This window comes from Artemia sp. Qi Xiang Cuo, chromosome 5 (assembly GCF_049724085.1).
Source record: "Artemia sp. Qi Xiang Cuo chromosome 5, ASM4972408v1, whole genome shotgun sequence".
Lineage (NCBI taxonomy): Eukaryota > Metazoa > Arthropoda > Branchiopoda > Anostraca > Artemiidae > Artemia > Artemia sp. Qi Xiang Cuo.
In genome coordinates this window covers 50,549,267-50,571,959 of record NC_142798.1, presented here as the reverse complement: position 1 = coordinate 50,571,959, position 22,693 = coordinate 50,549,267, and the positions used below count along the sequence as shown (strand labels likewise).

Sequence of the window (22,693 nt, the reverse complement as noted above, 5' to 3'; positions counted from 1 at the left end):
AATAGCATGATTTATTCGCGATTAGTACATGTAGGATATCGTAACATTAAAAGCTCTTAATTAATCAATCAATCATTTATTACCCACAACTAACAAAAAGTAGTAGAAGTGGAGTACATAATAATAAAAAACAAAAACAAAAAAAGAACTCAACAAACACTAGCAATTAAATTAAACTACGGAAATAACTGTAAAAGACCATGGTCAGGGCCAATATTACAAAATGCATCTGTAGAAAGATATTTGTGTAGGTCACTAAGATTTTGAATTACATTCGTAAGATAGAAACTTTTAACTAGATGCCGATTTCTAGTCCATGGTGGCAGAGAAAGAAGACATTTGAAATAAGTAACTTTAATCTTTTTTAAATCCTTTAGCTTAAGAACAGAATGAACACCCGAAAAATAAAGCATAGAATGATCAGAAAAAGTCGAGAATAAGCGCCCAAGAGCTCTTCTGTTATATTTTCCACGGTTTGCTACAATTTTTGAATAACTGAACTGAATTTTTCTGACTGAATCAGCAACAATCTGTTTACGAAAGAGAACTAGAGAAATAGAAACAGTAATACCAAGCCACCGAAAGGAAGAGGCAGAAAGTACAGAAAATTCATTACATACCAGAGGAGTAGACGAGGACAGATTATAAGATAAAAATTCATGCTTGTCAAGATTCAGGGGTAGACCAATATTTAGGAAAGGCTGAGAAAATAAGGAAACCATAGCAGAAAGGGCAGACCTAGTACGACTATTCTGGAGAATATCCTCAGCATAGGTACTGTAGGAAATATCAGTAGAACCGGACAAATAAGTGCCTGAGATCTTTTCCAGAACAGTGGAAATAAAAATTTTGAACAGGGTTGGTGATAAAACACCTCCCTGCCTAACACCACGAAGCACTTTAATAGTTGTTTCTGGAAAAGATTTCAGGCGGAGGGAAGACTTAGAATACTAAAACCGTAAAAGGTAAATAACCAAAAAATTAACCCCAGAAGAAGCCAAAGAAAAGAAAAGCTGGTATTGAACAACAGAAACAAAAGCCTTTAAAATATGAAGTATACAGAAATATACGCCTTTACCCTTAGAAGAATTAGAAAGTAGAATAGAAGAAAGGACACAATGAGCATGTTGGCGCCCCACACCAGGTCTGAAACCAAATTGATTTTCACCAAAGAAAGAAATATTTCGAGCTAAATTAGGTAAAAGAATATACTCGAAGACCTTGCTAATATTGCAAGAAACAGAAACTGGACGGTAAGAAGAGCAATCTGTTGGCGGTTTACCTCTTTTTAAAATTGAAGTCACGCTGCCACACAAAAAGCTTTCCGGGACTACGGAAGATGCCAAGCACATCAGAAACAAAAGCGCAAGATGTGACACAAGTTCAGCACATTGGGGAGTTAGATGCATTTTAGATATACCATCAGCATCAATAGAATTCGACTTAAGATGATTCAAAGCATTCAAAACTTCACAACGCGATATAGGCAAAACAAAGCACTGACTTAGAAATCTAGGTACAATTTTATCAAACGCTTCACCAAACTTTCTATGAACAGAATAATTCAAAACGGAGAAAATCTTCGAATAATATGCATACCAAAAACTTGGTGGAATAACATTACCACTTACATCAGAATCATCTGTTTTACTTGAATTAATTACTTCCCTCCAATCTTTAGGCGAAGATGTAAAATCAAGCCCTCGGTATCGGACACTTTTTAGATACTTCTTAAATTCTAATTTAGTTTTCCGTTTAATAAGAAAAACATTACCAGACCTAGGCCGACCACAATCTGTCCAAATGTTTAGCCAAAATTTAGCTTTATTTTTACAGGCCTTAAGGTTAGGGTCAAATGACCAAAGAGGCTTTCGAGTATTCTTTCGGATTCGCTTTACTGGGACAGAAATTTTTTGAGCTTCTTTCATAGCAGAGAGGATAGAATGATAATATCGGTCTATTCATATTTAGCATAAATAAAATTCTGACTACACTGCCAAAGCTGATAAGGAACATAAATCGTACTTAGAAGTGAAGCCAATGTTATAAGATAAACAGAAAAATTCGCATCATTCCAATCAGGCTTATAAGACCATTTAGAACGTACACCACGACTCTTAGACACACTCCCAGAACAAACAACAGACTTTGATAAACAAAAAGACAGCGGAAGGTGATCAAGATCATTCTCGTCAAAATGAACCATAACTGGCGAGCAGACAAGAGCTGCAGAGCAAATAACGTGATCAATGTCTGATTTACTACCTGAATGGTGAATATACGTCTAATCATGGGACTTCCGAACAATTTTATAAGCCGGGAGAGAATCAAAAAGCTGACCATTCCTTACATTATCAGAAACCAGATCGGTATTAAAATCACCAGCAATAACAAAATGCAACCCGTTATCCGATATCTTTTGAATTAAAGTTTTAAGACCATAACAAGCACAAGAGAAATTCTGAAGTGAACGAATGGAACGATCATTAAATGGCAGATACACATTAATTAATACAATATTACCAAGACACACCGCAAGAAAAGTGTCATCTGATTGGAATATTTTTCTTAAAAACACATGCTAAGCCGCCAGAAGGGCGGCCACGCGTAATTTTAGCTGGACGCACAAAAACAACATGATCACTGCTTCGCCTCAGAAAATTTTCGCTAAAGGCAGTCAGTAAATGTTCTTGGAGACAAACAACGTCGTAATTAATACACAAATCATCCATAAAAAGATCCTTGCTTCTCTTACTTTTATTATTAAATCAGATTGTACTTATCTCCGGATTCATTTCTCAGAACATAACTTATCCGTGATGTTCTTAACGGGCCATCGTAGTCTGTAAGAAGGATGAGATCATCCACAATTAGCATATATCAGAGATTACGTACAACGATCACTGTTCGTAGATAAATGAGGTCCAGCACAACGAGCGCACTTGGGAGTGCTACTAGTACATTTACTTTCCAAGTGCCCAGGGGAACGACACTTGAAGCAACACTTTGACAATTGCTTGAACTCATAAACACGGAAGTTTTCAAACCCAATCTTCACACCGTTTCGCAGAAATGATCCTTTAGTAATCACGTCTGCAAATTCAAGCTTAACCGATTTGCTTGTTCCAAATCGACCAGACCCGATTATACCAGACTGGTTCCGTAGCATTTCAAGGTCAAAATCAGACGGGACTTCTCGAATAACACCAGTGTGTTTTTTAGATAAAACTTTCACACTAGAACCAGGTAGAGCTTCCTTTGCTGATTTGCAAAAATTTTCAGCTGCAGATTTCTCAATATTCACCGTCCACCGCTTTTTAGTCGCTCGCACTCTGGACACCATCTGATGACCGGAAATTGAGTCTATTACTGATTTTCGCTTTAGCGGGTCACCATGCTCAGGTGGGGGATCGGAGATCAAAATTTTAGTATGCGTATCACACGCAGCAGGTTGGCTAGTCACAGGTATTTGAGGAAAGTTCAGATTGCACGAATCCATCTTGGCAGAAACTAGCGAAATCGCTTGCTCAAGGCTCGTAAGCTTGGCTGTAACCTGTTTAAACGCTGTAGCAGAGATAACAGGAACTTCTGTTGGCTTTTTGATGACGAAACAGGGGAGCTGTTCTCCATCGGCATCACATTTCTTCAAAAAGGCTATAATATCTTGCAGGTGACTGAGAATTGCATTAGTGCCCCTTCTGACAGGGGGATCATTTTCATTCACAAAATTCCATAGCTTAGCTTTTTCTGACTGAACAGTTTCCAAATCTTTAAAAAAGTCCACTCCTTTCCGTAAAATAACGGCTTCATCAACACCACTTAAATTTTAAGAAAAAAAGTTCAACAGCGGGGAATACAAAAGCTCGGAAACGCTCATCTCGTTATAAATTCACTTCAAAAATAATTTAAACCAACACACGCGAAGTACACGTAAATGTCAGGGGGGTGGTAAGTCTCACGCAATTTTATGGGATGTTTTCCCCCCTATTTTAAAAATCGAGTAAATTTCTTAGATGCCAAGAAACAAATTTTAATATAAAAATTCAGAACAATCCTTAGAAACCCTTAGAAATCAAGTAGTGAGATGGTTATGGATTTGAACCATCACGGCCTGCAACCAACAATGACCCTAGCCACCAAGGACCTCTAACTACTAGGCCCCCAACCTCCAAGGGGCCCCGTCCCCACAATTTTGTTCTTCTTTTTAAGTTTATTTTTTTTTAACTTTTTTTTATTCTCATTTTTTTACGTATCTTAAAACAGCATGAAATATGCTTGCGGATGTAACAATGGTACTCTATGGCAGCTCATCGACACTACGTGACTTATATCTCCCACCAACTTTTTCGGCCCCCCCCTCCCATTTTTTCATACTTTTTTTTTAATTTAGTTTTTCTAACTTTTTTTTATTTTTAATATTTTTTTTAAATGGAAATTTTCTTTAACTTTTTTACATGTCTCAAAATGACATGAAATATACTTAATACAAAAAAATCACATTTATTATTTTTGAAATACAAAACGGGAATAATATTGATGTTAGTCGTGACTTTTACTATTGGAAAAATAATGTTTGTAGTAGCACTTTTTTTCTGACTTGGAATTTTTGGGACTTACGTCGGATAAAACTGAAAAAATCTAAGTATCAGCGTGAATAAATTCTATATCAACATCTTTTGTTGGATGAAATTGACAAATCTAAGTTTCAGAGCGAATAAATTTTTTATCAACATCCTTTGCCGGATAATTCGGATAACATTATCAAAATCTAAGTATCAGAGCGATTAAATTCTTTATCAACATCTTTCGTCAGATACATAGGATAACATTGACAAAATCTAAGTATCAGAGCGAAATTTTTTTATCAACATCTTGGTCAGATACATCGGATAAAATTGACAAAATATAAGTATCAGATTGAATAAATTCTGTATCAACGTCTTTTGTCGGATATGTCGGAAAACATTGTCAAAATTTAAGTATCAGAGTGAATGAATTCTTTATCAACTTCTTTTGTAGGATACATCAGATAACATTCACAAAATCTAAGTATCAGAGTGAATAAAGTTTTCATCATCGTCAATTATCAAATACGCTTGATAAAACTGAGAAAATATAAGTATCAGAGTGAAAAAATTTTGATCAATGTCTTTTGACAAATACGTTTGATAATATTGACAAAATCTAAGTATCAGAGTGAATAAATTCTTTATTTACATTCTTTATCGACATCGTTTGTTGGATACGTCAGATAAAATTGACAAAATCTATGTATTAGAATGAATAAATTCTTTATCAATATTTATTGTCGAATAAGTCGGATAAAATTGACAAAATCTAAGTATCAGAATGAATAAATTTTTATCAACATCTTTTGTCAGATACATCGGATAAAATTGACCAAATCTAAGTATAAGATTGAATAAATTGTTTATCAACATTCTTCCTCACATACTTCGGATAACATTGACAAAATCTAAGTATCAGATTGAATAGATTCTGTATCGATATCCTTTGTCGGATACATTGGATAACATTGACAAAATCTAAGTATCAGAGAGAATAAATCCCTTATCAACGTCTTTTGTCGTATACATGGGATAACATTCACAAAATCTAAGTATCAGAGTGAAAAAATTCTTTATCATCCTTGTTTGTCAGATACATATTGATAACATTATCAAAATCTAGGTATCAGAGTGACTAAATTTCTTATAAACATCTTTGTCACATATATCGTATAAAATATACAAAATCTAAGCATCAGATTGAATAAATTCTATAGCAACATCTTTTGTCAGTTACATCGGATAAAATTGACAAATTCTAAGTATCAGATTGAATATATTCTGCATCGATATCCTTTGTCGGATACATTGGATAATACTGACAAAATCTAAGTATCAGAGATAATAAATCGATGATCAACGTCTTTTGTCGTATACATCGGAAAACATTCACGAAATCTAAGTATCCGAGTGAAAAAATTCTTTATCATCCTCTTTTGTCAGATACATAGGATAACATTATCAAAATCTAAGTATCAGAATGATTAAATTTTTTTAAACATCTTTGTCACATATATCGTATAAAATTAACAAAATCTAAGTATCAGATTGAATAAATTCTGTATCAACATCTTTTGTTGGATACGTCGGATAACATTGCCAAATTCTAAGTATCAGAGTGAATAAATTCTTTATCAACGTCTTTTGTCGAATACGTCGGATAACATTGACACAATCTATGTATCATAGTGAGTAAATTTTTTACCAATATCCATCGTCAGATACGTTTGATAACACTGACAAAATCTAAGTATCATTTAATAGATTCTTTCTCAACATTCTTTATCAACATCATATGTCGGATACATAAATTAACATCGACGAAATCAAAGTATCGAAATGAATAAATTCTTTATCAACATCTTTTGTCGTATACATCGGATGAAATTGACAAAATCTAAGTATCAGAGCGAAGAAATTCTTTATCAACATCCTTTGCCTGATACGTCTGTTAAAATTATTAAAATCTAAGTATCAGAGTGATTAAATTCTTTATCAGCATCTGCTGTCGGATACATAGGATAACACTGACAAAGTCTAAGTATCAGAGTGAATAATTTTTTTCTATGAACATCTTTGTAAGATACATCGGATAATATTGACAAAATCTAAGTTTCAGATTGAATAAATTCTTTATCAATATCTTTTGTCGGATACGTTGGATAATATTGTCAAAATCTAAGTATCAGAGCGAATAAATTCTTTACCAACTTCGTTTGTCGGATACATCGGATAACATTCACAAAATCTAATTGTCAGAGCAAATAAATTCTTTATCATCGTCTTTTTTCAGATATGCTTGATGAAATTGAGAAAATCTAAGTATCAGAGTAAATAAATTCTTTATCAATGTCTTTTGACAGATAAGTTTAATAACACTGACAAAATCTAAGTATCAGATTGAACATCTTTTTATCAACATCCTTTGGTGGATACATCGGATAACATTATCAAAATCTTACTATCAGAGTGACTGAATTCTATATCAACGTCCTTTGTCAGATACATAGGATAACATTGACAAAATCTAAGTGTAAGAGTGAATAAATTTTTTATCAACATTTTTTGTCAGATAAATCGGATAAAATTAATAAAATCTAAGTATCAGATTGAATAAATCCTTTTATTGACATCGTTTGTCGGATACGTCGGATTAAACTGACAATACATAAGTATCAGTAAGAGTGAATAAATTTTTTATCAACATTTTTTGTCAGATACATCGGATAAAATTGATAAAATCTAAGTATCAGATTGAATAAATTCTTTTATTGACATCATTTGTCGGATACGTCGGATAAAACTGACAAAATATAAGTATCAGAGTGATAAATTCTTTATCAATGTCTTTTGTCGGGTACATCGGATAACATTCACAAAATCTAAGTATCAGAGTGAATAAATTCTTTATCACCCCCTTTTGTCGGATACGTTTGATAACACTGACAAAATCTAAGCATCAGAATGAATAAATTCTTTTTCAACTTCCTTTGCTGGATGCATCTGATAACATTATCAAAATCTAAGTATCTGCGTTATTAGATTCTATATCAACATCATTTGTCGGATACATAGGATAACATTGACAAAATCTAAATCTAATTATCAGTGAATAAATTCTTCATCAAAATTCTTTATCAACATCATATGATACATGGCTTAATATCGACAAAAAAAAGACTAAATTTAAGTATCAGAGCAAATAAATTCCTTATCAACATTTTTGCCAGATACTTCGGTTAACATTATTAAAATCTAAGTATCAGAGTGATTAAATTCCTTATCAACATCTATTGTCAGATACATAGGATAACATTGACAAAATTTAAGTATCAGAATGAGTGAATTTTTTCTATCATCATCTTTGTCAGATATATCGGATAAAATTGACAAATCTAAGTATCATATTGAATAAATTCTTTATCAACATCTTTTGTCGGATACGTTGGATAACATTGTCAAAATCTAAGTATCAAAGTGAACAAATTCTTATCAACTTCTTTTCCGGATTAATCAGATAACATTCGCAAAATCTAAGTCTCAGAAGGAATAAATTCTCTGTCAACATCCTTTGCCGGATACGTCGGTTAACATTATCAAAATCTAAGTATCAGAGTGATTAAATTCTTTATCAACATCTTTTGTCAGATACATAAGATAACATTGACAAAATCTAAGTATTATATTGAATAAATTCTTAAATTATTTATCAACATCTTGATTACATCGGATAACATTCGCAAAATCTAAGTATCAGCGCGAATAAATTCTTTATCAACATCCTTTGCCAGATACGTCGGTTAACATTATCAAAATCTAAGTAGCAGAGTGATTAAATTCTTTATCAACATCTATTGTGAGATACATAGGATAACATTGGCAAAATCTAAGTATCAGAATGAATAAATTTTTTCTATCAGCATCTTTGTCAGATACATTGGATAAAATTGAGAAGATCTAAATATCAGATTGAATAAATTCCTTATCAACATCTTTCGTCGGATACGTCGGATAACATTGTCAAAATCTAAGTTATACAGTGAATAAATTCCATATCAACTTCTTTTCCCGGATACGTCCGTTAACATTCGCAAAATCTAAGTATCAGAGCGAAAAAAATTCTTTATCATCGTCTTTTGTCAGATTCGCTTGATAAAATTGAGAAAATCTAAGTATCAGAGTTAGTAAATTATCCATCAATGTCTTTTGACAGATAGGTTTGTTAACATTGACAAAATCTAAGTATCAGAGTGAATAAATTCTAAATTAACATTCTTTATCGACATCATTTGTCTAATATGTCAGATAACATTGACAAAATCTATATATTAGAATGAATGAATTCTTTATCAACATCTTTTGTCGGATACGTCAGATAAAATTGACAAAATAAAAGTATCAGCGTGAATAAATTCATTATCAGCATCCTTTGCTGGATACGTCGGATAAAATTATGAACATCTAAGTATCAGAGTGATTAAATTCTATATCAACATCCTTTGTCAGATACATAGGATAACATTGACAAAATCTAAGTATCAGAGTGAATACATTTTTATCAATATCTTTTCTCAGATACAAAAGATTGCTTAGTCTACAAACAAAAACAAGTGCACTGTGAAAAATTTCAGATAGGAATACTGCGTCAATTTGTGAGACATAAACATTATTTCTATATTCTGTGATTTTTCCCATATTGAATAGACCCAGAGTGTTCATTAAATTGTGATTTATTTCATTATATAACCCTGATTGCTGTGTGCAAAGTCTATTCTCTTCAACTCCCCAAGGAATTGAATTATTTGCTTATTATAAAATAGGCGTTGCCATACCACAATTTCAGGGTATTTTCGGGCGGAATCGAGAACAATGCGGAGTGGCAAACTGCCAAAACCTCAAGTATCGCCAAAAGAAACTCCAGCAAGGAAAAGAAAGATTTCCGATGCTTCATCACCAATAATTCCAAACTATGCTATAGTTTTGATAAAAAAGATGAATAATGCACCACTTATTGCTGATGGACCCATAGCAATAAGGAAGGCAATTTTTAAAGTCTGCTAAACTATCTTAGAGCTAAACTTATAAAACTTAGGAACAGCCAAATCGTATTTTAAAAATATAGATACTGCAGTGTCTTTTCTACAAAATGCTAATTCTGTCATCATTGCTGGCTCAGGCATTGAGGCCACTAAGATCAACAAGGAAAAGAAATTCCAATATGTTATATATGGCGTTGATTTATCCATTGAAAAGCAACAACTATAGGCAGAGCTGCTGGATGCAGGAGGAAGAAACCTCCAACTTATCCATCTAATGCGGCTTAATACACGGCTGAATGAAGAATTATCCTCTAGCAAATCAGTTTTGATCTCCTTTAAACATGAGCTTAATCGTGATATATATTTATTTGGGCAAAAACTTCAGTACAAACCATACAAAGCTAAGCCTCTTCAATGTTCCAAATGCCATTTACATGGACATTCGTTTAATAGATGTTAACAGCAAAATCCGTCCTGTACTAAATTTGGACAAAAAGACCCCAATGAAAACAACTGCCAAGCGAGTCAGCCCTATTGTAAAAACTGCAAAAGTGTGGGTCGTGGTGTAATTAAAAAACAATTGTGCCCTACACATAAGCACAGAGCAGATATTTTAAGAACATCAACTGAAAAAAATTTCCCTTTTTCATTAGTTGCAGCTTCCGTTCGAAAAACGCCTAAAGTGCAAATCCATAATCGTTCAGCTATAAGTGCTACAGGAAGAGTTAATTACACACCTCAGTCGTACTATGCAAACTCTCCACTTCAAGGCAACCATAAAAATACACATGTATATCCTCCATATACTCAAGCACTTCATGGTATAATACCTCTCCAAGGTGATTCAAGCTGGGGGCATTCAAGTCGTACACAAAAAGTAGATCATAATGATCAAGTGAATAGCAAAGAATTCCAAAAGATCGGAGCTTTTCTAGAGGTAAGTCATGTAATAAGCACATCTGGACACATAGATGAAATAAAAGCTATTTTGTCACGAAAAGCGATTATTTCATTGCTCGGGCAAAAAAATCTGGAAATATGCCAATACGGAGCTTCAAAAACTGAGAAAAGATATTGCTATGCCCAGCAACTCCAAAGAAAAAGCAATAAAACAGAATAATTTTAGTAGAAAACCTAAAAACTCTCCCAGTCTTAGGGAAGAGCTCCAGCTGGCACAAAGAACCAGAAGTAAAGGTAAGCAATCTCCTCCTATGGATGATAAGAGAGATACAACTTCTGCATTTGATCAGATGGAAGATGGAAGCACAAACAGTGAGTAATTTTAAAATTCTTCAATGGAATGTTGTGTCACTGAATAATTTAAGACTTAATGAGCTGATAGATTGGATTGCTTTTAATCCTGTTGATGTAATTTATTTACAAGTAATTATTCTTCATAGCCTAAGGAGGATTCATATACCAGGTTTTAATATTTATAGGAAGGACAGATCTACAAGATATTTTAATTCCTATTCATTTATTGCTTCTAAGGAGTATCCCCATGGGATACACGCTGTTACTATTTGTGTACATCTAGAGGCAGAGAAACAACTGAAAATCGTTTCTTTTTATAACCTTAAGGGTAATAATGATGTAACAGATATCATTCAGGATATATGGGATGGCAATACTATTGTCCTGGGGGACTTTAATGTTCATAGTTTCCTATGGAAAAATTGTACTTCTTCAAACAAAGCAGGAAGTTATCTTGAAACCCTAATACTAGGTCCTAAGCCGACTTATATTTTCACTCCTTATGGGCTTTCAACTCACTACAATTTTGGGGGATATTACTTTTCTACAATAGATTTGCAAATTGAGCCTACATGGCTAGACCCAAAGATTGAGGTTAAAATAGTTCCTGAACTTCAGACAGACCATACTGCTCTGCTTTGTCAGATAACAAACGAATCCTTGACCCCAACCCCACCAATATATAAATTCAACATACAGAAGGCTAATTGGTATCTTTTCTAGCAATATTTAAATGAAGCGGACTATTCGCCATGGACAGAGAAAGATGACCTTGAGTTTCAAGCTATCCTCATTTCACACCATTTAGAAAGTGCAGCTGAAAAGGCTATGGAGCTTATTTCTGATCAAATTAATTTTACCATAGTTAAGAAACATCCTAAAATATGGTGGAACGATGATTGCAGAAAGGCAGTCAGGGAAAAGAAAAAAATGCGAGAAATAGGTTTGAAAAGCATCCTAGACAAGAAGCAATTATTTAAAAGAGGAGAGCAGAATCTCTGGTCAAAAAGAGAGTGCTAAAAGCTAAAAGGGGAGCATGGAATAATTTTTCCTTAGAATTAGACGAAAATGTCCCCTCAACAAAGATTCATACCTTTATAAATAAAATGATGGGAAGTAATAAAAATACAAGCAGCACAGTCCCGTCATCATGGTCCAGTGACAAATTATTACATACTGATAAAGAAAAGGCAGAAGCTTTAGCTTTCAACTTTGGAAAAACTAAGGTATTGGCAACAATGACACCCCTCAGTTGCAAACTCCAAGATACTGGCAAGTCAAAAGAGGAACTATTGGTGCCTCTTGGGAAGTCAATATTTCATCTGCAGCAAGTGAAGATGAAATCAGTTATAAATGGATAATTGAGTCTGGTGAAGTTTTTAAAACCAAACTACTTCATATTCATAACCAATCTTGGCAGAGTAAAAGATTTCCGAAGTTATGGAAGCAGGCTATTATTGTACTAGTGCCTAAGCCAGGAAAACCTACCGAAAGAGTGAAATCTTATAGACCTATCTCAATTTTAGTGGTCCTTGGTAAACTGGTAGAGGAAATAATTCATAAGAGAATGGAATGGTCTGTCGAATTTAACCAGTTACTATCAAGGTCCCAATCAGGTTTTCGTCAGGGTAGATCCGCTGTGGACAATATAGTCCTCCTTGAAGCTGCTATGAGACAATCCACAGAGCAAGGGAAGATTTTAATTGCCGTTTTGGTTGATTTTGAGGCTGCTTTTAACAATGTTGACAAAACTTCACTTTGCAGAACTCTTAAAGATATGGACTTCCCAGTGGGGGTTATCGAATTTTTAGATAATTACCTGTTTGACAGGTATTATAACGAGTTCATAGAGAATACTCTAGTGTATATCCAGTGCATAAGGCACTCCCACAGGGGTCATCACTTAGTCCTTTATTGTTCACTTTGTTTCTGTCTAATTTAAAGTTCAGCTCTGATAATGCTTGCAAAGCGGAGTTTGCTGCCGATCTTTTGATTTTGAGCTCTGGGTCCAATACAAATGATATGGCAATAGAAATAAACCAAATGATGAATGAGCCATGTGCCTTTTCTATGGCTTATTGTCTACCGGTATCAGCATCAAAGACTAAGGCAATTATATTTTACAAAAGAAAAGGATTTGTCCCTCCCAAAATATGAATAAATGGAAATGAAATTGATTACGACCCTTCTCCCAAACTTCTTGGTATCCATTTGGACCATGGTTTGACCTGGAAAAACCATATGGATTTTGTTAAAAAGTCTTGCATGAAAAGGCTTATTCTTTTAAAATGTTTAGCTACTACTAAATGGGCCAGCTTACCAACTGTTCTGTTAGATTTTTACAAAAGGTTTATCCGGTCAAAGATTGAGTATGGTATTGGAGCATGCGGAATATGTTGCGAAACAAGTTTATCAAAGTTAGAAACCCTCCAAAACATGGCAATAAAAATAGCCTTTAGTTTTCACAACCATACCCCATGTCATAAGGTCCGGGCACTTACTGGTATGTTGTTAGAGCAAGAAGGGAAGAACATGCTGATAATCAAGTATTACACAAAAATCTAAGCAATTGGTCAATTGCAAGGGTTTTTTTCAAAAACCTTTAGGAATAATTGTTCAATGAATGATAGCTGGAATATCTGCTCTTGGATTCTTTTCACTGAACTAGTTTCCAACTGGAATAAGAATACAGTGAGTTTCATTTTAGATCTTCTGCCTCCAAAATGGAAGTTTAATCCTATTCAGGTGTGCACTTAGCTTATAAGGGATAAGAAGTCAAGTTTTCTCCCCACTCCGATTAAATTAGTTTTCAAACTGAAAGTTTTAAATGATTATCCTGATTTCCTACAAATCTACACAGATGGTTCGGTAAAAGGGTCCAACACTGCTTCAGCCGTGACTCTCCCAAGCTACTCTTTGAATATTTGTACAAGGCTGCCAAATGGAGCCCCCATCCTGACTGCTGAGATCAAAGCTATAATCGAGGCACTTAAGGTAATGATAGCAAAACCTACACTATCAAAAAAGTGCGTAGTCTTTTCAGACTCAAATTCAGCCTTACAATTGATTTTTAAAGTGCACAAATCAGCACTGGAATCAGATCTGCATTACCTTCGGTGCCTTTTCTTTGACCTTCAACAGAGAAATATTATCATCCAGTTTCAGCACGAGTTAAGTCAACAGGATATATACTATAATGAGATTACTGATGTGTTGGCAAATTCTACAGTGGATACACGCATTTCTATCAACGCCAGGTCTCTCACTCTAAGTGACGTAACCCGACATAGAATACCTATAAAACGGTTCTTATTCTGATCTTCCCATTTTGGGAGACTAATGTTCTTTATTTCAGAATAAAGAGTAACTCTCTGATTTTAAGAAAGGAAGAACATTAATAGAATAAAAGGGACGACCCACATTGCAGATTTTGGATAAAAGTACCTGAGACTTTACAGCATATAATTTTTGAATGTTATAGCACAGCTTACCTGGAAGCTAATATCAAACGTACATTTGAAAGACTGAAGACGAATAAGGATATTGACTTGCAATTTAAACCCAATTATAATGCATCAGATGAAAGATGCTTGTACAAAAGCATAATTGACTTTCTCGTGGATACTAATATTGTTTGAAGAAAGCGGAGTGAATGCAGAAGAGAGTGAGAGCAAGTAGCAAGATCCGAATAGGTACTAGCAGGCCTACATGCCTTACATTGCTGGGATTATGGCAGTTCGAGTTCTCGTACTTCCCACAAACCATCCAATTCCATTGTTTCATATTTTACTTTTTTTCTGTCATGAGTATTGTTTTTGTTATATGAAAACCAAGAGTATTATATTCCTTAAGAATTGAAGGAAAAGAAGATTGTTTATATAAAAAAAAACTTGTTTGTTTATCTGTTGGTATTTATTGTGTATTTAGATGAAACCTCCTAGAAGCCGAAAAGAGTCTATCATAGATTCCAGGTGCTTTTTTTCGAAAGAAGAAGAAGACATCGGATAAAAATGGACAGGATCTAAGTATAAGAGTGAATAATTCTTTATCAATGTCCTTGTCGGATACATCAACTAATACTCACAAAATTTTAGTATCAGAGTGAGTAAATTCTTTATCATCGTCTTTTTTTGGATACGTTGATAAAATTAACAAAATCTAAGTATCAGACTGAATGAATTCTTTATCATTGTCTTTTGACAAATACGTTTGATAACATTGACAAAATCTAAGTATCAGTTTGAATAAATTCTATATCAAAACCCGTGTTGGATACGTCGGATAACCTTAAAAAAAATCTAAGTATCAGAGTGAATAAATTCATTATAAACATCTTTTATTGGATATATTGGATATCATTATCAAAATCTAAGTATCAGAGTGATTAACTTCTTGAACTAAGTAATACTTTTCAAGAGACCTTATTCTATCTTTCCCTTGCAGGGGTGCCATATCATCCACTAGGTTAGGTTACATTAAGTTAACAGCTTTTAAGTTAGATTCATTTAGTTTAGGTTACCATGGGCGACACACATTTGAATATCAAACCACGGGGTTCTCCAACATGCTGAATCTGAAAACGTAGTTTTCATGGAGATTATTTGACTTTTTTTAAGTTAACTTTTTTTATGTTGGAGAACCCTATGATTTGGTATTTCAATGTATGTTGCCCATGGTAACCTAACCTAAATGAATCTAACTTAAAAGCCGTTAACTTAATGTAACCTAACCTAGTGATGATATGACAACCCTTTTGTCAATTTTATCCGATGTCAACGTTATCAAATGTAACTGTCAAAAGACAATGATAAAGAATTTATTCACTCTGATACTTAGATTTTGTCAATTTTATCAAACGTATCTGACAAAGGACGATGATACAGATTTTATTAACTCTGAGAATTAGAATTTGTTAATGTTATCCAATGTATCTAACAAAAGACGTTGATAAGGAATTTATTCACTCGGATACTTAGATTTTGTCAATGTTACCCGACGAATCTTACAAACGATGTCAATAAAATAATTTAATAATCTGATATTTTGGTTTTATCAATTTTATCCAATGTATCTGACAAAAGATGTTGTTAAAAATTTTATTCACTCTGATACTTATATTTTCTCAATTTTATCAAGCGTATCTGACAAATGACGACGATGAAGAATTTATTCACTCTGATACTTAGATTTTGTAAGTTTTATCCGATGTATCTGACAAAAGATGTTGATAAAAAATTTATTCACTCTTATACTTAGATTTTGTCAATTTTATTAAGCGTATCTGACAAATGACGATGATGAAGAATTTATTCACTCTGATACTTAGATTTTGTCAATTTTATTCGACCTATCCGATAATAGATGTTGATAAAGAATATGTTCATTCTAATACTTAGATTTTGTCAATGTTTTCCGACGTATCCGACAAATGATGTCGATAAAGAATGTTAATAAAGAATTTATTCACTTTGATACTTAAATTTTGTCAATGTTATCAAACATATCCGTCAAAAGGCATTGATAAAGAATTTATTCACTCTGATACTTAGGTTTGGCACTCTTATCTAACGTATCCGACAAAGATGTTGATAAAAAAAACTTTATTTACTCTGATACTTAGATTTTGTCAATCTTATCCGATGTATCTGCCAAAAGATGTTGATAAGAAATTTATTCACTCTGATACTTAGATTTTGTCAATCTTATCTGATATATCTGACAAAAGAGGTTGATACAGAATTTAATCACTCTGATACTTTGATTTTGATAATGTTATCCGATGTGTCCAGCAAAGGATGTTTATAAAGAATTTATTCACTCTGATACTTAGATTTTGTCAATTTTATCCGACGTATCTGACAAAAGATGTCGACAAAGAATTTATTCATTTTAATACATAGATTTTATCAATGTTTATCCGACATACCTGACGAATAATGTCTATAAAGAATGTTAATAAAGAATTTATTCACACTGATACTTAGATTTTGACAGTGTTATTAAACGTATCTGTAAAAAAAAAATTATAAAGAATTTATTCACACTGATACTTAGGTTTTCTCAATTTTATCAAATATATCTAACAAAAGACGATGATAAAGAATTTATTCACTCTGATGCTTAAATTTTGGAAACGGTATCCAATGTTTGCGACAAAATATGTTGATAAAGAATTTAATCAATCTGATACTTAGATTTTGTCAATTTTATCCGAAGTACCTGACAAAGATGTTGATAAGAAAAAGTTTATTCACTCTGATATATAGATTTTGTCAGTCTTATCCTAAGTATCTGACAATAGATGTTGATAAAGAATTTAATCACTCCGATACTTAGATTTTGATAATGCTAACCGACGTATCCGGGAAAGGATGTTGATGAAGACTTTATTTGTTCTGATACTTAGATTTTTTCAATTTTATCCGATTTATCCAACAAAAGACGTTAATAAAGACTTTGTTCTCACAGATACTTAGATTTTGTCAATGTTAACCTATGTATCCGACATATAATGTTGATAAAGAATATTGATAAAGAATTTATTCACTGATGCTTAGATTTTTTCAATGCTAACAAATGTATATGACAAAGGACGTTGGCAAAGAATTCATTCACTGTGATACATAAATGGTGTTAATGTTATTCGACGAATCCAACAAAAGACGTTGATAAAGAATTTGGTCACTCAAATACTTAGATTTTGGCAATGTTATCCGTCTCATCCGAAAAAAGACGTTGATAAAAAATTTATTCAATCTAATATTTAGATTTTGTTAATTTTATACGTTGTATCTAAGAAGATTTTGATAAAAAATTTATTCACTCTATACTAAAATTTTCTCAATGCTATCCTATGTACCCGAGAATAGATGTTGATAAAGAACTTAATCACTCTGATACTTAGATTTTGATAATGTTATTCTATGTATCCGACAATAGATGTTGATAAAGAATTTAATCACTCTGATACTTAGATTTTGCAAATTTTATCCGATGTCAACCTCATCAAACGTATCTGTCAAAAGACATTGATAAAGAATTTATTCACTCTGATACTTAGATTTTGTCAATTTTATCAAACGTATCCGAAAGAAGACGTTGATAAAGGATTTATTCACTCTGATAGTTAGGTTCTGTCAATGTTATCCGACGTATCCGACAAAGGATGTCGATAAAGAATCTATTCAATCTGATACTTAGATTTTGTCAATTTTATCCGATGTATCTGACAAAAGATTCTGATAAAAAATGTATTCACTCTTATACTTTTTTTGATTTTGTCAATGTTATCCGACGTATCCGAGAAAGGATGTTGATAAAGAATTTATTCAATCAGATACTTAGATTTTATCATTTTTATCCAATGTATTTGAAAATAGATGTTGATAAAGAATTTATTCACTCTGATACTGAGATTTTGTCAATTTATCTGACGTATCAGACAATAGATGTTGATAAAGAATTTATTCACTCTAGTACATATATTTTTTCAATGTTATCCGACGTATCCGACAAATGATGTCGACAAAGAATGTTAATAAAGAATTTATTCACTCTGATACTTAGATTTTGTCAATGTTGTCAAACGTATCCGTCAAAAGATATTGATAAACAATTATTTATTCACTGTGATACTTAGATTTTCTCAATTTTATCGAGCACATCGGACAAATGACGATGATGAAGAATTTATTCACTCTGATACTTACATTTTATGAAAGTTATCCGATGTATCTGACAAAAGACGTTGATAATGAATTTATTCACTCTGATACTTAGATTTTGTCAATATTATCAGAACTATCTGAGAAAGCTGTTGATGAAAAAATTTATTCATTCTGATACTTATATTTCGTCAAAGTTATGCTATGTATCCGACAATAGATGCTGATGAAGAATTTAATCACTCTGATACTTAGATTTTCATAATGTTATCCAACGCATCAGGGAAAGGATGTTGATAAAGAATTTATTCGCGCTGATACTTAGATTTTGTCAACTTATCTGACGTATTTCATTTTAAAATACGTAAAAAAAAGTTGTAAAATTTAGAGGTCCCAAAAATTCTAAGACAGAAAAAAACGTGTTACTACAAACATATATTCACGACCGACATATCAATATCAGTCCCTGTTTTTATTTCAAAAACATTAAATGTGAATTGTTTTTGTTTTAAGTATATTTTATATTATTTTAAAACATGTAAAAAAAAAGTTGAAAAGTATTCCATGTTAAAAAAAATAAAAATAGAAAAAAGTTCAAAAAAATTAAATTTCAAAAAAAAGTTTTAAGAAATGGGGGAGAAGCCACAAAAAGTTAGGGGATATATAAGTATCGTAGTGTTGATGAGCAGCCACAGAGTACCATTGGTACAGCTGCAAGTATATTTCATGTCATTTTAAGATACGTAAAAAAAAGTTGAAAAATTTTCTAAGTCCAAAAATTTCTAGTCAGAAAAAAGTACTACTACAAACATTATTTTTCTAGCAGTAAAATTCACAGCTAACATATCTATATCATTCTCATTTTGTATTTCGAAAATATTAAATGTGATTTTCTTTGGTTTTAAGTATATTTCAAGTCATTTTAAGACATGTAAAACACAGTTGAAAAAATTTCCATTTAAAAAAACATAAAAAAAGCTCAAAATAAATTAAATTTCATGCAAATTTCATGTAAAAAAAAAGTTGAAAAAAATTTCCATGATAAAAAAAAGAAAATTCAAAAAAAATTAAACGTAAAAAATTATACAAAAATGGGGGGAGGCCCCAAAAAATTGGGGGAAGGGCCCTTGGAGGTTGAGGTCCTTGTTGGTTAGGGTCATCGGTTGTTGCGGTCCTTGATGGCTCAAATCCGTAACCAGCTCACTTCTTGATTCCTAAGGATTTCTAAGGATTGTTCTGAATTTCTATATTAAAATTCTTTTCTTGGTATCTACAAAATTTGCTGATTTTTTCAAAAAGGGGGGAAAACTCCCCATTAAATTGCGTGACACTTACCACCCCCCACAGACTTACCTTAACTAGTAAGCAGTTTTAACCCTTTTACCACTCTCATTCTATCCAAATAAACCCATTTTGGCTTCATCCCTATATTCAAGTTATTAATTAAGATCTTTTCATGCTACGATATCCTACATGTAATAATCCTCAATAAATCCTAACATTCAAATTACTGTTTCATCCTATATTCAAATCATCAATTAAGATCATACAGACCAGAGTTATGCAAATGGGATAACTTTTTGCAAATTGAAATACCGTTATGCAAATGAGTTATCTTTGATGCCTGTAATAATGTATGCGATACTTGACGAGATCTTAGATACCTTATTTAACTCACCGTATATGGTGTGCCGTTAGTAGAAACATCTCTGATTGGCCCAGAAATGGGTGTAGCTGCAGAAAGTGGTCTGATAAGTTTTGTACTGTTCTCGGTGCCTAATAAGACACTACTGCTACACTCTCAACGCCAGATATCAAGCGGTAGGGGCCTTTAGTCAAGTCTGATATTGATCGTTTATATAATGGAGGTTTAGGCTATGTGGTATCGTATTGTTGTATACTATCTATTAGGGTGTTAGGCCTTAAATTTTCTTATGGAGAACGGGTTAACTAAGTCCGCAAAAAGTGTTTAGGACCACGCTTTTAGAGTACTTAAGAGAGGTGTTTCACATGAATTGAATGAATATTTAAATGACTTTGAATTTAACCTATGACGTCACTTTAGTAAGAAGAATTTAAACCTATATACAATTACTATGAGTGTGTAGGGAGTTAAGGCTCCCTGCTTGTAATGGACAAGGAACTATGCTCTATTTCAAAAAGTAAATACACTAAATGAGCCCTTTTTTCTGCAAAAGTGGAACTTCAGTTTAAAGATTTAAGTGTAAGAGTCTAGCAGGGGGGGGGCGGGATAGCTCTACTCACGTTTAAGGTAACCAAGGATATAGTGTTAAAAACGAACCGAAATTAAACAAAAAAGTTATTTTTTTCAAATGTAAGTAACGAGGGAAGTTAAAATTAAAACGAACAGAAAATATTCTGTATATGAGGTAGGCTTTACCCTCCTAAGCTCCCTCCCTTTGTGCTAAATTGAGAATTTTCTTCCAGTGAATTAAAAATGATTTCTCCCGCATGAGGCAGGTAGAAACGGCGTAGAAAGTGTTACTTTCTAAAATATCCCAATAATGGAAGAGCATACTGATATGTATTTCCCTTAAACAAAGCAATTTTCAGTTCAAGTATTAAAAAGGCAATTGATTGCCAATGTATTGCACTCTTATTTTCTTTCACCGCAGCAGAAAAAAAACCTTTGTGGTTTCAGCCATACCTGCAACCTTACAAAGAGAGAACCACAGCTCATAGTTACCAAAAACTTAAAAATGGGTTTACAGAAAACTGTCTAGTGGTAAAAAATTTGCCATTATTTCCTGATCAAGAAATAGTAATTATCATTCTGATTAATCTTAAAAGTTAAACGTTATTTTCAAATAAATTTCTGTGAGTTTTGAAAAAGAACCTAAAACCCCTCAAAAATAGCGTCTGACCGAAAAGTTCACCATTTAAATCGAAAATCTTATATAAGAAACTTACAGTCCCCACTATAAACAAAAAAGGAAATTGCTTTTTTGCATGGATAGCACTAATTTTTCCTCTTTTTTGTTCTTCTTCTTCTGCTTCTTTCACTTATAGAGGCCATTTCTGGAATGGAAAAGCTGGGCGGGGTACTGGAACATCGTGAAGGGTTTTTTAAGGGCTCATTTAAAAGCTAATTTTGTATCTAATCGCCCTTTATAAATTCAACTTCATTAAATCATCATAAAATCCCATATTATATCCTAAAAGTGCACTTTTGGTTGTTTTGCCGGTTTTTTTTTCAATGAAAATACCAAAAAAGGATTTTTTCTAGTGAAAAGACTCGAAGAAAATGAATTCTCCCAAAATATAGGCAGGTACAAGAGACTAGGGGGTGCATGGAAATCCCCCTGACTTCCCACCATTAGGACTAGCACCTAGGCAACATCGTAGACAGATGTTTAATGGCTCAGTTCAAAGCTATTGATCATTTCAGCGTGTTTTTTCTAGACTATGTGGCCCATATGATACCTGCATAAATAAACTTATATAAAAAAATACTTACATTGTCTGACTCAACTGTAGTTTGATCAGTTTTCTTTTTGATTGTCTGATAATGAGATAACACACAAGCAACACCATAAAACTGAAAAAAAGTGTTTTTAACTAAATATGGTCACTATAATATATAATCGGCAGACATGATTGATTGGATTTAAATTTGAACGTGATATTACTAGTCTGTTCGTAATACCAAAAAATTATGTATAAAAAATGACGTCACTAACATGAATATTTTTTTTACAAAATTAAGGATCTTAATGAATGTTCTTATATTTCTGACCTATCTAGATCGTTTTTTTAGGCCAGAATATCCCAAGATACAAATTTTCCAATTTTCAATTTTATGTAACCTCGCGTCAAGACCCGTAGGGAACCCCCGCCTTTAATTTAACGACAGCAAACACCTTACGCAATGACGGTTCACATATCATATTTAAGGACGGCGCATGTAATGGCAGTGCACACATCACTCACATAATACTTTTTTTGACATTTCATTTTTCGCTGAAACATTCAAGCCATTTTTTTCTTTCTTTTAACTTAATAGCGTCACACACTTTATGTAATGTCAGCATACGTTGCGCAATAACGGCGCACATGTTGCGTAATGACAGCGCGCACATCACTGTCGCATATACTTCTTTGACATTCTATTTTTCCCCGAAACGTTCAACGTATTTTTTCTTTCTTT

The 22,693-nt window shown here is 32.9% G+C and overlaps 1 protein-coding gene across 1 annotated transcript in view; it reads right to left on the bottom strand.

Moving 5' to 3' along the window:
- Positions 1–22,693, bottom strand: part of LOC148952231 (uncharacterized) — a 168,259-nt gene that overhangs the window by 5,781 nt on the left and 139,785 nt on the right. The window contains exon 5 of the mRNA XM_089089160.1: positions 22,004–22,084. Coding sequence (XP_088945286.1) covers positions 22,004–22,084 — 81 coding nt within the window. The remainder of the gene's footprint in view (positions 1–22,003; positions 22,085–22,693) is intronic.